We start from the raw sequence: 15,585 nt of genomic DNA, 5'->3' as shown, positions 1-15,585 counted from the left end.
GTTGGGCTAAGAACCACTTTCAATGGGTATTACTCCATGGAGGACTGACTGGTCATCATGTTGGGCTAAGAACCACTTTCAATGGGTATTACTCCATGGAGGACTGACTGGTCATCATGTTGGGCTAAGAACCACTTTCAATGGGTATTATTCCATGGAAGACTGACTAGTCATCATGTGTCTGGGAAAACAAGCATATGGCAGAAGGCTAAAGGTGAGACCATCGCCTTATTGTTCTGGATGAGAACTAACTCTATTCACTAGTCTAGCCTGGACTACCATGACCGATATTACACAGGACTGGATGACAACAAAACAACGTCTGAGTGGGAAAGAGGATCTCCAGCTAAACCTCCACATCACACTCTGGGCCACAACCAGACTCTACATAGTGCACTACTTTGGACCAGGGCCCATTGGGACGCCCATAGGTCTCTGGTCAAAAGTAGTGCACTATGTAGGGAATAGGGTGTCGTTTTGGACATAGCCCGTGTATTCCTGTTGGAGCCTCCAGTCTGGAAGACTGTGAGAAGTGGACAGAGAACAGTGACCCTGGTGACCCACAGAAAACAGCTGGCAACAGCTGCCTCCAAATCAGTTCACAACAGGAAGGACTGGACAGGACAACCAGAGAGTGGGGCTGTGTAATAAATACTCTAAAATGCTTCCTTTCCTTGTCTCCTTTGCTTTTTTATTAGCAGTGTGTGATGACAGGAATGGACAGATGTCTACGTTGATGTCTACAGGTGTTCAGCTAGGTTGGTGACCACAGGATTTACCAGACGGCACAAACACATCTGAGACCCCCATGTTAGTTTTCAGCTGTTGTGTCCCACCTCAGTATAAGGAAGTTATGGAGGAAAGGGACCAGGAAATATGGGGAGTTAAGGAGATTGGGACTAAGTCTAGGGCACTTAAATTGGGATGAGAGCTTGGTGAGGAAAGCAGATGAGGAGACAAGAAAAGTATAGTCAGTCTAGGGACGTAACTAGAGAAATTATGTGGTGAAAGAGCTGGGTGAGATTGATAGGAGACAGGGAAAAGAGACAAGGAAAGGAGGCTTGTGTGATGAGGCTTGGGGCACTTACTTGGAGAGGTAGAGCTCCATGAGGTTTCTCAGGCCACACACGGACTGGGGCACACACTCCAGCTGGTTGTCGTTCAAGGAAAGCACTTCCAAAGCATCCCGCAAAATTACTGGAAACTCGATTGGGCATACTGTCAAGCAGGGGAAAGGCACATGCACACACACACACACACACACACACACACACACACACTCTCACGGTCAATGACCATCAGCAGTCACTGCAGGATCAGGATGTACAGTATGGGGTTACTAATTGCTGGAGCGGTCAGAGAAGGGGGAGAGAAAGAGAGATATGGAGGGAGAGAGAGAAAAGAGAGATATGGAGGGAGAGAGCGAAAAGAGAGAGATATGGAGGGAGAGAGAGAAAAGAGAGATATGGAGGGAGAGAGAGAAAAGAGAGATATGGAGGGAGAGAGAGAAAGAGATATGGAGGGAGAGAGAGAGAAAAGAGAGATATGGAGGGAGAGAGTGAGAGAAAAGAGAGAGATATGGAGGGAGAGAGAGAACAGAGAGAGATATGGAGGGAGAGAGAGAAAAGAGAGAGATATGGAGGGAGAGAGAGAAAAGAGAGATATGGAGGGAGAGAGAGAAAAGAGAGATATGGAGGGAGAGAGAGAAAAGAGAGAGATATGGAGGGAGAGAGAGAAGAGAGATATGGAGGGAGAGAGTGAGAGAGAAAAGAGATATGGAGGGAGAGAGAGAGAGAAAAGAGAGATGGAGGGAGAGAGTGAGAGAAAAAAGAGAGATATGGAGGAAGAGTGAGAGAGAAAATAGAGAGATATGGAGGTAGAGAGAGAGAGAAAAGAGAGAGATATGGAGGGAGAGAGAGAAAAGAGAGATATGGAGGGAGAGAGAGAAAAGAGAGTGAAAGAGCACGACTGGGTTAAGACTGTGTGGTCCAGATGACCGTGATGAGAGGCATAGAGGGGTTTCCAAACCACATGAGCAAGGGCTTTGGACCCAAATGTGACCAGCATCACTGCTCATATAGGCTGTTTATTCAACTCTGTCCATGCCACAACTGGCAGAATGAGAATCTGACCAGACAACCAACAAAGTAATTATTCTACCACAGTCCCAGTACAGACTGCCACAGTCCCAGTACAGACTGCCACAGACCCAGTACAGACTGCCACAGTCCCAGTACAGACTGCCACAGTCCCAGTACAGACTGCCACAGACCCAGTACAGACTGCCACAGACCCAGTACAGACTGCCACAGATCCAGTACAGACTGCCACAGACCCAGTACAGACTGCCACAGTCCCAGTACAGACTGCCACAGTCCCAGTACAGACTGCCACAGACCCAGTACAGACTGCCACAGATCCAGTACAGACTGCCACAGTCCCAGTACAGACTGCCAAAGTCCCAGTACAGACTGCCACAGTCCCAGTACAGACTGCCACAGTCCCAGTACAGACTGCCACAGTCCCAGTACAGACTGCCACAGTCCCAGTACAGACTGCCACAGTCCCAGTACAGACTGCCACAGATCCAGTACAGACTGCCACAGTCCCAGTACAGACTGCCACAGTCCCAGTACAGACTGCCACAGTCCCAGTACAGACTGCCACAGTCACAGTACAGACTGCCACAGACCCAGTACAGACTGCCACAGACCCAGTACAGACTGCCACAGACCCAGTACAGACTGCCACAGACCCAGTACAGACTGCCACAGACCCAGTACAGACTGCCACAGATCCAGTACAGACTGCCACAGTCCCAGTACAGACTGCCACAGATCCAGTACAGACTGCCACAGACCCAGTACAGACTGCCACAGATCCAGTACAGACTGCCACAGATCCAGTACAGACTGCCACAGTCCCAGTACAGACTGCCACAGATCCAGTACAGACTGCCACAGTCCCAGTACAGACTGCCACAGATCCAGTACAGACTGCCACAGACCCAGTACAGACTGCCACAGATCCAGTACAGACTGCCACAGATCCAGTACAGACTGCCACAGACCCAGTACAGACTGCCACAGATCCAGTACAGACTGCCACAGATCCAGTACAGACTGCCACAGTCCCAGTACAGACTGCCACAGATCCAGTTACACTCCAGTCCTGTTACAGACCACTACAGATCGGTTCAGTCCAGTTCACTACAGTTCATTACAAACCACGACAGATCGGTTCAGTCCAGTTCACTACAGTTCATTACAAACCACGACAGATCAGTTCAGTCCAGTTCACTACAGTTCATTACAAACCACGACAGATGGGTCTAGTCCAGTTTAAGTCCAGTTCACTACAGACCACTATGGTTCAGTCCAGTCATGTCAAGTTTAAAAGTCCAGTCCATGTTAGACCACTAAAGTAACACTACAGTCAACAGCGCCAGTCCACATGAGTCCGGAACCAGTACCTGGGTCCGGGTCTCTCCGGTGCCATGTGGTCAGGAAGGCCAGCCTCCTGGTTTTGGGTCCCTCCTCAGTCCTGAAACAAAACGGTTCCAACTTCCATCACATTCATGCATTCTTGGTTGTATTTTTTATTGTTTACCATGTCAGCTGAAAAGTGCTCATCTAGGATCAGTTTTTCCTTTGAGATTATAATGAATAAGATTAGGGGCCTGAATAAAGATAGGGCGGGACCTGATCCTAGATCGGGAGTCCTACTCTGAGACGCTTGATGCATATAGCCCCAGGTACCATTACAGTAGTTTGCCCCTTCCCCCAAGTCCTACCCCTTCCCCTACCCCTTCCCCCAAGTCCTACCCCTCCCCCCAAGTCCTACCTCTACCATATTACCTTCATTAATCCATAGTACCCAACGTTGCTAACACCAAAACGTTATGGACTAGGGTAAGGAGGAAGCTAGAGTTAAAAATGGAACCAGGCCTTGAAGTGAGAGGAAAATATTAAAAGTAAGAGGTTAAGGCCGTGTCCAGAAACAACTCCTAGGCCCTAGACACTTAAACCCCGTCCAGAAACAACTCCTAGCCCCTAGACCCTAGACACTTAGAACCCAACCAGAAACAACTCCTATCCCATTGAATCTAATCAAATCAAATGTATTTATAAAGCCCTTCTTACATCAGCTGATGTCACAAAGTGCTGTACAGAAACCCAGCCTAAAACCCCAAACAGTAAGCAATGCAGGTGTAGAAGCACGGTGGCTAGGAAAAACTCCCTAGAAAGGCCAAAACCTAGGAAGAAACCTAGAGAGGAACCAGGCTATGAGGGGTGGCCAGTCCTCTTCTGGCTGTGCCGGGTGGAGATTATAACAGAACATGGCCAAGATGTTCAAATGTTCATAAATGACCAGCATGGTCAAATAATAATAATCACAGTAGTTGTCGAGGGTGCAGCAAGTCAGCACCTCAGGAGTAAATGTCAGTTGACTTTTCATAGCCAATCATTAAGAGCATCTCTACCACTCCTGCTGTCTCTAGAGAGTTGAAAACAGCAGGTCTGGGACAGGTAGCACGTCCGGTGAACAGGTCAGGGCTCCATAGCCACAGGCAGAACTCAGTATCTAGCACCTTTAGATCTAAACAAGTTTCTAGGGGCTAGTAGTTGTTTCTGGACGGGGCCTAAGTGTGAGTGGTAAGATGTATGACCTTTCACCTACTTGCCCAGATGGTTCCTGGAGAGGTCAAGGGTTCTGAGCAGAGAGCATTTCCACTTGTTGGGTGCCGGGAGAGTGGAGATCTGATTCCTACCCAGTCTGAGAGAGACCAGGGCCTGATGAAGAGAATGAGTGGGAGAGGAGGAGGGAGAGAAAGATAGGGAGAGAAAGGGGGAGGGAGGGAAAGAGGGAGAAAGAGACAGAGTGTCACCAAAGCATGGCCTGTGGTCATGACAACTTAATTTACATCTAGTGTCCCCATTTCCCTGTCTACCGTTGGCGTCACTCTCTCTCTTCACTCTCTCACTCTTCTGTTTCTCTTCCTCTATTCTATTCTAATAAAACACCGCAAATGCCACTATAATCAACAATCTTGCATTAATTCCTTCACAAATATTTGGAAAATTGCTTCATAAAGCCCATAGCATTCCTGAGGTAAATGAAACACTCCATCGTTCTCCTCGGAATTCAGGAACCTAAATTAAACTTAACATCCGTTTCCATTCATTATTACTGTTACGCTAATATCTTTAAAACCTAATCAAGCGTACCGTGATTCATCGTACTAACGCTGAGAACAAGGTTGATGTTTTACGTATTCCTAACCAAATTGTGTTTTTTTGTTAGTTTCTTTACATTGTTTGTAACTTTTTAAACTTATTTTGTACATAATATTGCTGCTACCATCTCTTATGACCGAAAATAACTTCTAGACATCAGAACTGCAAATACTCACCACACACTATCAGAATCCTTTTTTTCCTTTAACAAGTCGAGCCTGACGTGAATGACACACTGCTTTCCCGGGAACAGGCCCAGATCCCCGTCATTTGCGTGAAGAGAAGGCGGAGAAAAAGGGGCCGGAGGGCGGGCTGCCTTCTGAGAATTAGTAGGCGATCGAATAAACCCCCACTGCCTTCCATTCTGCTAGAAAACGTGCAATCTTTGGAGAATAAATCGATGACCTATGCGGAAGATTAAACTACCAACGGGACATTCAAAACTGTAATATCTTATGCTTCACGGAGTCGTGGCTGAATGAAGATATTATCAACATACTGGTTATACGCTGTATCGGCAGGATAGAACAGCGGCGTCTGGTAAGACAAGGGGCGGCGGACTATGTATTTTTGTAAATAGCTGATGTACGATATATATTTTTGTATTTTTCGTAGCTGTCTAAATACCGCCACAGACTAACACACTAAGACTGCACTGAATGAGCTGTATTCCACCATAAGCAAACAGGAAAACGCTCATCCAGAGGCGGCGGTCCTATTAGCCCGGGGACTTTAATGCAGGGAAACTTAAATCAGTCTTACCAAATTTCTATCAGCATGTTAAATATGCAACCAGAGGGAAAAAACAACAACAAAAAAACTCTGGACCACGTTTAGTCCACACACACATACAGTGCCTTGCGAAAGTATTCGGCCCCCTTGAACTTTGCGACCTTTTGCCACATTTCAGGCTTCAAACATAAAGATATAAAACTGTATTTTTTGTGAAGAATCAACAACAAGTGGGACACAATCATGAGGTGGAACGACATTTATTGGATATTTAAAACTTTTTGAACAAATCAAAAACTGAAAAATTGGGCGTGCAAAATTATTCAGCCCCTTTACTTTCAGTGCAGCAAACTCTCTCCAGAAGTTCAGTGAGGATCTCTGAATGATCCAATGTTGACCTAAATGACTAATGATGATAAATACAATCCACCTGTGTGTAATCAGGTCTCCGTATAAATGCACCTGCACTGTGATAGTCTCAGAGGTCCGTTAAAAGCGCAGAGAGCATCATGAATAACAAGGAACACACCAGGCAGGTCCGCTGTGCACTGAGCACTGTGCAAGCGATACTATTGAAATGGAAGGAGTATCAGACCACTGCAAATCTACCAAGACCTGGCCGTCCCTCTAAACTTTCAGCTCATACAAGGAGAAGACTGATCAGAGATGCAGCCAAGAGGCCCATGATCACTCTGGATGAACTGCAGAGATCTACAGCTGAGGTGGGAGACTCTGTCCATAGGACAACAATCAGTCGTATATTGCACAAATCTGGCCTTTATGGAAGAGTGGCAAGAGGAAAGCCATTTCTTAAAGATATCCATAAAAAGTGTTGTTTAAAGTTTGCCACAAGCCACCTGGGAGACACACCAAACATGTGGAAGAAGGTGCTCTGGTCAGATGAAACCAAAATTGAACTTTTTGGCAACATTGCAAAACGTTATGTTTGGCATAAAAGCAACACAGCTGAACACACCATCCCCACTGTCAAACATGGTGGTGGCAGCATCATGGTTTGGGCCTGCTTTTCTTCAGCAGGGACAGGGAAGATGGTTCAAATTGATGGGAAGATGGATAGAGCCAAATACAGGACCATTCTGGAAGAAAACCTGATGGAGTCTGCAAAAGACCTGAGACTGGGACGGAGATTTGTCTTCCAACAAGACAATGATCCAAAACATAAAGCAAAATCTACAATGGAATGGTTCAAAAATAAACATATCCAGGTGTTAGAATGGCCAAGTCAAAGTCCAGACCTGAATCCAATCGAGAATCTGTGGAAAGAACTGAAAACTGCTGTTCACAAATGCTCTCCATCCAACCTCACTGAGCTCGAGCTGTTTTGCAAGGAGGAATGGGAAAAAATGTCAGTCTCTCGATGTGCAAAACTGATAGAGACATACCCCAAGCGACTTACAGCTGTAATCGCAGCAAAAGGTGGCGCTACAAAGTATTAACTTAAGGGGGCTGAATAATTTTGCACGCCCAATTTTTCAGTTTTTGATTTGTTAAAAAAGTTTGAAATATCCAATAAATGTCGTTCCACTTCATGATTGTGTCCCACTTGTTGTTGATTCTTCACAAAAAAATACAGTTTTATATCTTTATGTTTGAAGCCTGAAATGTGGCAAAAGGTCGCAAAGTTCAAGGGGGCCGAATACTTTCGCAAGGCACTGTATATGCATACATACAAAGCTCTCCCTCGCCCTCCATTTGGGAAATCTGACCATAATTCTATCCTCCCGATTCCTGCTTACAAGCAAAAATTTAAGCAGGAAGCACCAGTGACCAGCACCAGTGAATAAAAAGTGGTCAGATGAAGCAGATACTAAGTTACAGGTCTGTTTTGCTAGCACAGACTGGAATATGTTCAGGGATTCCTCCGATGGCATTGAGGAGTACCCCACAACAATCAATGGCTTCATCAATAAGTGCATCGATGACGTCGTCCCCACAGTGACCATACGTACATATCCCAACCAGAAGCCATGGATTCCCTGCAACAGCCGCACTGAGCTAAAGGCTAGAGCTGCCGCTTTCAAGGAGAGGGACTCTAAGCTCATAAGAAATCCCACTATGCCCTCCAACGAACCATCAAAGAGGCAAAGCGTCAATACAGGACAAAGATCGTATCGTACTACACCGGCTCTGACGCTCGTCGGATGTGGCAGGGCTTGCAAACTATTACAGATTACAAAAGGGAAGCACAGCCAAGAGCTGCACAGTGACATAAGCCTACCAGATGAGCTAACCTACTTCTATGCTCACTTCGAGGCAAATAACACTGAAACATGCACGAGAGCACCAGCTGTTATGGAAGACTGTGTGATCACGCTCTCTGCAGCAGATGTGAGTAAGACCTTTAAACAGGTCAACATTCACAAGGCCGCAGGGCCAGATGGATCACCAGGACGTGTACTGCAAGCATGCACTGACCAACTGGCAAGTGTCTTCACTGACATTTTCAACCTCTCCCTGTCCGAGTCTGTAATGCCAACACGTTTTAAGCAGACCACCATAGTCCCTGTGCCCAAAAACACAAAGGTAACCTGCCTAAATGACTACTGTCATGACGTGGCCCTCTTTGGGTATAGCGAGTACCATCCCCCTCTCTCTCACCACCTCTCTCTTCCCCCTACACCCAGGCTCTGTTATCTCAGGTCGTAAATTCCATGAGGAGACTCTCTTCCCCGCCCAGCCATGCAGTATATAGAGAGTGGGTTCACAGTAGAACAAAGAAACTTCTTTTACCGCACAGAACTTGAGAACTGAACAATATCCATGTTTTGGAGAATGTGTAAACGGTCGGTGGAGAATCCAGCTACAACCGGTCCATTTTGTTTAATGTTTGTGACCTCATGAGAGACAATACAGCCACATTACCATAACTCTGTTAATACAAGAGTCTCCGTTATGGCCTCCCGGGTGGCGCAGTGCCACCAGAGACTCTGGGTTCGTGCCCAGGCTCTGTCGCAACCGGCCGCGACCGGGAGGTCCGTGGGGTGACGCACAATTGGCCTAGCATCGACCGAGTTAGGGAGGGTTTGGCCGGTAGGGATATCCTTGTCTCATCGCGCACCAGCCACTCCCGTGGCGGGTCGGACACAGTGCGCGCTAACCAATGTTGCCAGATGCACGGTGTTTCCTCTGACACATTGGTGTGGCTGGCTTCCTGGTTGGTTGCGCGCTGTGTTAAGAAGCAGTGCAGCTTGGTTGGGTTGTGTATCGGAGGACGCATGACTTTCGACCTTCGTCTCTCCCGAGCCCATATGGGAGTTGTAGCGATGAGACAAGATAGTAGCTACTAAAACAATTGGATACCACGAAATTGGGGAGAAAAGGGGGGTAAAATTTAAAAAAATAAAATAAATATATATTTTTTTATTATTATATAAAATGAATGAGTAAAGATGAAACTATTTGTGAAATTATGTAATGTGATTTTAAACTGTTTAATGAAAGAGAATCCAATTCCCTTTAAAGTGAACTAAGTCATTTGCCCGCCCCATGAGCACAGACATTGATCTGGCATCATGGGACAGCCTTTTCTGCTGTTCCGAATATAACCCCCACCTGGAGAAGCCCACTTCAGACCAAGCGTACCTTGATTACCGAGAGGGCTAAGGTTTGAGTAGAGACCATGCATTCCTCAATTGTTGAATTCCTAACCAAACCACGTGGAGCATTGGCTACACTGGTGGAAATGGTTCAACTCTGAGACTATCGATACGGACAGAATAAGAGCAAATCTTCGATAATTACTAGTCTGCAGCTAGAATTTGTGTCAACAATGCAAAGACCGACAACCGCCGAAAGATCTATTCTATAAGAACATTTCTGAATGGGACTCTGTAGTATCCATTCTAAAAACAAAAGACTTCATGGGAGAGAGAGAGACTTGGAACTTTCCAACAGAAAGAAGGACGATTCCAACAGAGATCCCGACGACACACTGAGCGTAAATATATATATTGATTGCAATTATTCCCGAATGAGTGAGCGTTCATGTGCAAAGGATTAACATTTCAATTATAATAATTATCAACTGTGTAGTGACTCTGGTCTTTCCCGGCCTTCTCAGTCCACACCCACTTCCCTTAACCAACCAAGCTGCCATATCGGTTTAGCCCACTAGGGAACATTCCCTATCATTTCCTTGTAAACATCTACTGTTTGCTTGTTTGTTTGTGCATTTCTGTGATTATTTAGTTAATTAGTAAATAAATGATTAAGACAATTGATGTATGGATGATTCATAGTGAAGGCTGGGTTCGTGCAGATAACCAACAATTTATGACGTTTGGAATGAGACTAATATGAGGTAAAGAATAATTCATTCATTAGAAGACTAATTGATCAGATTTTAAAATATCTGAAAATGTATATATATATTTGTCATCTGAAGATTTTCCTTGGTGCCCCGACTTGCTAGTTAATTACATTTACATGATTAGTTTAATCACATAATAATAATTACAGAAAATTGATTTGATAAAATAACAGTCTTCCATTTTAATGATGCCAAAGACACGACACTACCGACCCGTAGGACTCACGTCTGTAGACATGAAGTGCTTTGAAAGGCTGGTCATGGCTCACATTCTATTGTGTTATTGACTGTACGTTTGTTTATCCCATGTGTAACTCTGTGTTGTTGTTTTTGTCGCACTGCTTTGCTTTATCTTGGCCAGGTCGCAGATGTAAATGAGAACTTGTTCTCAACTGGCCACCTGGTTAAATAAAGGTCAAATTAAAAAAAAGAAATATCAACCCCTTTATCCCAGAAACCCTAGACCCACTCCAATTTGAATACCGCCCCAACAGATCCACAGATGATGCAATCTCTATTGCACTTCACACTGCCCTTTCCCACCTGGACAAAAGGAACACCTATGTGAGAATGCTATTCATTGACTACAGCTCAGCGTTCAACACCATAGTGCCCTCAAAGCTCATCAATAAGCAAAGAACCCTGAGACTAAACACCTCCCTCTGTACCTGGACCCCCTCCTGTACTCCCTGTTCACTCATGACTGCAGTGGTAGGCCTGATCACAGACGAGACAGCCTATAGGGAGGAGGTCAGAGACCTAGCCGTGTGGTGCCAGGACAACAACCTCTCCCTCAACGTGATCGATGCAAAGGAGATGATTGTGGACTACAGGAAAAAGAGGACCGATCACGCCCCCATTCTCATCGACGGGGCTGTAGTGGAGCAGGTTGAGAGTGTCATGTCCCTTGGTGTCCACAACAGCAAACTAACATGGACCGATCACACCCCCATTCTCATCGACGGGGCTGTAGTGGAGCAGGTTGAGAGTGTCATGTCCCTTGGTGTCCACAACAGCAAACTAACATGGACCGATCACGCCCCCATTCTCATCGACGGGGCTGTAGTGGAGCAGGTTGAGAGTGTCATGTCCCTTGGTGTCCACAACAGCAAACTAACATGGACCGATCACGCCCCCATTCTCATCAACGGGGCTGTAGCGGAGCAGGTTGAGAGTGTCATGTCCCTTGGTGTCCACAACAGCAAACTAACATGGACCGATCACGCCCCCATTCTCATCAACGGGGCTGTAGCGGAGCAGGTTGAGAGTGTCATGTCCCTTGGTGTCCACAACAGCAAACTAACATGGACCGATCACGCCCCCATTCTCATCGACGGGGCTGTAGTGGAGCAGGTTGAGAGTGTCATGTCCCTTGGTGTCCACAACAGCAAACTAACATGGACCGATCACATCAAGATAGTCGTGAAAAGGACACAACAAAACCTATTCCACCTCAGGAGACTGAAATGATTTGGCATGGGTCCTCTGATCCTCAAAAGATTGCACAGCTGCACCATCGAGAGCATCCTGACTGGTTGCATCACTGCCTGGTATGGTAACTGCTCGGCCTCTGACCGCAAGGCACCGTAGTGCCTACGGCCCAGTACATCACTGGGGCCAGGCTTTCTGCCATCCAGGACCTATACCAGGCGGTGTCAGAGGAAGGCCCTAAAAATAGACATAGATCACCCTAGTCATAGATTATTCTCTCTGCTACCACACAGCAAGCGGTACCAGAGCGCCAAGTCTAGATCCAAGAGGCTTCTAAACAACTTCTACCCCCAAGCCATAAGACTCCTGATCATCTATTCAAATGGTCACGCAGACTATTTGCATTGCCCCCCCCCCCCCCCCCCCTTTTACACCACTGCTATTGTTATCAACTATGCATAGTCACTTTAATAACTCTACCTACATATACCTACGTATATATTACCTCAACTAACCGGTGCCCCCGCACATTGACTCTGTACCGGTACACCCCTGTATATAGTCTCGCTATTGTTTTTACTGCTGCTCTTTAATTACTTGTTACTTATTTCTTATTCATATTTTTTAAACTTCATTGTTGGTTAGGGGCTCGTAAGTAAGCATTTCACTGTAAGGTGAAATGTTGTATTCGGCAGCATGTGACTAGTAACATTGGATTTTGATTTGATTTGAATCATTGTTTCAGTTGGGGTTCACTGACTGCAGAGTAGTACAGCAGTGCCACCTTGAGGTCATTGGGTAAACTACAGGTTTAATACAGAAATCCTCATCTTCTGAGTGGTTACTTTAAAAATATATATATTTTACCTTTATTTAACTAGGCAAGTCAGTTAAGAACAAATTCTTATTTTCAATGACGGCCTAGTGGGGGGGCAGAACGACAGATTTGTACCTTGTCTGCCTGGGGATTTGAACTTGCAACCGGTTACTAGTCCAATGCTCTAACCACTAGGTTACTCTGCCGCCCCACTTAAAAAGGTTCAATATGCAGAGATCCCTCAGCCATTTCCTCATTGCTAAAATTCTAATAGTTTGCCTAATTTCAGTTTATGTGACAAAACAAATCAGAGTATAGAATCATTGTACCATCTAAACTGCTGTGAAATATATTTTCAATAACCCAACATTTTTTACTTAATAATTGGAAGCATATAAATAGCATAAATAGAACTACAGCTTCTTAGACTTGCTTTTAATGAGTGAGATCTATAACGCACATTTCTATGTGAATTTGGTCTGGTCGCCCAAATACAGTAAAGCTTATGGAGGTTTAGGGAGGCTTATTTAGGTTAGACCCATCAAGTCAACAAATCCAATGTTTCTAGCCAGGCCCAAACGGACTCAGTCATGAACTACCATGTATGAAGCACTGCTCCCAGTGTTGTTAAGCTGCTTTGGCCTAGGCTTTAGCTCAGTGGGCTAACAGGGTTTCGAGTTGCGCATAATATTGCGCATCAGACTGCCCAAATATTGAACCTTAATTACATGTGCAACTCAAAACCCTGTTAGCCCAGTGAGCTGAAGCCTAGGCCAAACAATGCTAGTGCTACCCAACCTTACCTCCAGCTCGAATATATAGGAGGGCAGCTCCTTGATGACGTTGTCTGAGAAATCCAGCTCCTGCAGCTGAGTTCTCCAGAAGATGGAGATGGTATTGGGAAGACTCTCGATGGCGTTGGATGAGGCTCGACAGTGCTTCTACAGAGGGGGGAATCACCAATCAATCACTCACAACATCCAGAAGATGTTTCAAAACCATCACTCAAGTTCTGAATACAAGAGGGCAAAGGAGGTGGTGAAGAGTCGCTGAGAGGAATCTGTATGATTTAAAAGACATGACCACTTTCCATTTCAATACCTAGTACCTTCTTGCCTCTACGCCAACAATGGCCACAAATCTAGAAGGACTGGATAGGTGTAAGCAACTAGTATGATGGTTCTACCCAGCTCTCCATTGGAGCTTCCACTATATTCCTCTCACCAATCCAGTCCTTTCAGAACTGAGCATTTAAAAGGGGACAGGAGATACAGGAAGGTGCTAGGGAACCAAAAGGAACCAGGCCCTAGTTTATTCCTACCAGGGGAACCATAGAGATACAATGAATAGATATCTTTGAGAAGAACACTAAACAGGGTAGGACCTAAAAGAAGGTGCTAGGGTTCCAAATGGAACAAGGCCGTAGTGTCTAGTGTAGTGTCTGCCTACCAGAGGGCAGGCCCAGGGGTCAGGGAAGCTGGTGAGTCTGTTCCGGCAGACTTTGAGGGAAGTGAGGGATTTGAAAGAGTGAAGAACAGCAGAGGGAAGACTGGTCAGACAGTTGTCAGACACATCCAGCTCCTCCAGCTTACGCAGACCTATCCAGTTAGTACCTGAGGAGGAACAGAAGAGGGCAATCAATTCATTCATCAATCTTCATTTGTAGAAACCATAACATTTTGTACAAGGTAGCAATACAATGTGCTTCACATTAACAAATAAAGACAAAATAGATAGCAGAGAAACAATTTGAGATCAGAATAAAATCCTCAGAACCCTTCTAAGAACATACTGATATACATTTGTGACAAAGAGCAAAGACCACTCTGACATGCGGTGGATCATACCATTAGGAATGTCAAACAGGGAGGTGAGCTTGTTCTTAGCAGCAGAGAGCCTCTGGACTTTGGTGAGATGGAGCAGTCCGGACGGCAAGCTGGTCAACTCATTCTGAGACAGATTCACCTGGTGAAGTCTACAGTAGGACAGGAGCAGAGAACGAACACACACACACACACACACACACACACACACGTCAAGATTAAGTGAGATGCTGAGGTTAACAATACAACAGAGATCAGCAGAACAGCAGACTACATATATTAGATACACAGAGTGGACAAAACATGAAGATCTCTTTCCATGGCAGACTGACCAGGTGAACCCAGGTGAAAGATATGGTCCCTTATTGATCCATTTCAAGTAGGTGTAGATGAAGGGGAGGAGACAGGGTAAAGAAGGATCTTTAAGCCTTGAGACAGTTGAGACATGGAGTGTGTATGTGTGCCATTCAGAGGGTGACTGGGCAAGACATAACATGTAAGTGCCTTTGAACAGGATATGTAGTAGATGTCAGGCACACTGGTTTGTGTCAAAAACTGCAATGCTTCTGGGTATTTCACGCTCAACAGTTTCCCATGTGTATCAGGAATGGTCCACCACCCAAAGGACATCCAACTTGACACAACTGTGGGAAGCATTAGAGTCAACATGGACCAGCATCCCCGTGGAACGACACCTTGTAGAGTCCATGTCCCCAACGAATTGAGGCTGTTCTGAGGGCAAAATGGGAGGGTGCAACTCCATATTAGGAAGGTGTTCCTAATGTTTGGTATAGTCAGTGTAAATGTGTGTGTACACTGTACACACTGCAGTGAACCTGTTTAACTAGAATAGTAAACTAACAAAACAACCAACTGGGGACATTTTGTTAGTCAAATGCTATTTCTAGGGTGGTTAAGGTTAGGTTTAGGGTTAGCAGCTAGGTTAAGGGTTAAGGTTAGGTTTAGGGTTAGCAGCTAGGTTAAGGGTTAAGGTTAGCTTTAGGGTTAGCAGCTAGGTTAAGGTTAGGTTTTCAGGTTAAGGAAAATAGTATTTTGAATGAGACTGAATTGTGTGTTCCCAAAGGGGGGTTGTGTGTGTGTGCGCGCGCTAGGGCTGGCTGATATATGAAACCTCTCGCTTCCCCTCTTTACACACACAGATCCCCTCTCCCTGCCACTCACAGCAAAAAATACTAAAAATCACTTCTTGGACCA

At 45.5% G+C, this 15,585-nt stretch overlaps 1 protein-coding gene across 7 annotated transcripts in view; it reads right to left on the bottom strand.

Annotated features, from left to right (window-relative positions):
* Nucleotides 1-15,585, bottom strand: part of LOC110526993 (leucine-rich repeat kinase 1) — a 152,430-nt gene that overhangs the window by 86,953 nt on the left and 49,892 nt on the right. For all 7 annotated transcript variants that reach the window (XM_036981265.1, XM_036981262.1, XM_036981264.1 and 4 more), the window contains 6 exons: nucleotides 14,395-14,522; nucleotides 13,997-14,160; nucleotides 13,351-13,488; nucleotides 4,681-4,793; nucleotides 3,473-3,543; nucleotides 1,089-1,218 (listed from right to left, as the gene is read on the bottom strand). In XM_036981265.1, coding sequence (XP_036837160.1) covers nucleotides 1,089-1,218; nucleotides 3,473-3,543; nucleotides 4,681-4,793; nucleotides 13,351-13,488; nucleotides 13,997-14,160; nucleotides 14,395-14,522 — 744 coding nt within the window. The remainder of the gene's footprint in view (nucleotides 1-1,088; nucleotides 1,219-3,472; nucleotides 3,544-4,680; nucleotides 4,794-13,350; nucleotides 13,489-13,996; nucleotides 14,161-14,394; nucleotides 14,523-15,585) is intronic.

Source organism: Oncorhynchus mykiss, chromosome 6 (assembly GCF_013265735.2).
Source record: "Oncorhynchus mykiss isolate Arlee chromosome 6, USDA_OmykA_1.1, whole genome shotgun sequence".
NCBI classification, from domain to species: Eukaryota; Metazoa; Chordata; class Actinopteri; order Salmoniformes; family Salmonidae; genus Oncorhynchus; species Oncorhynchus mykiss.
This window is presented reverse-complemented; position numbering and strand designations above follow the sequence as displayed.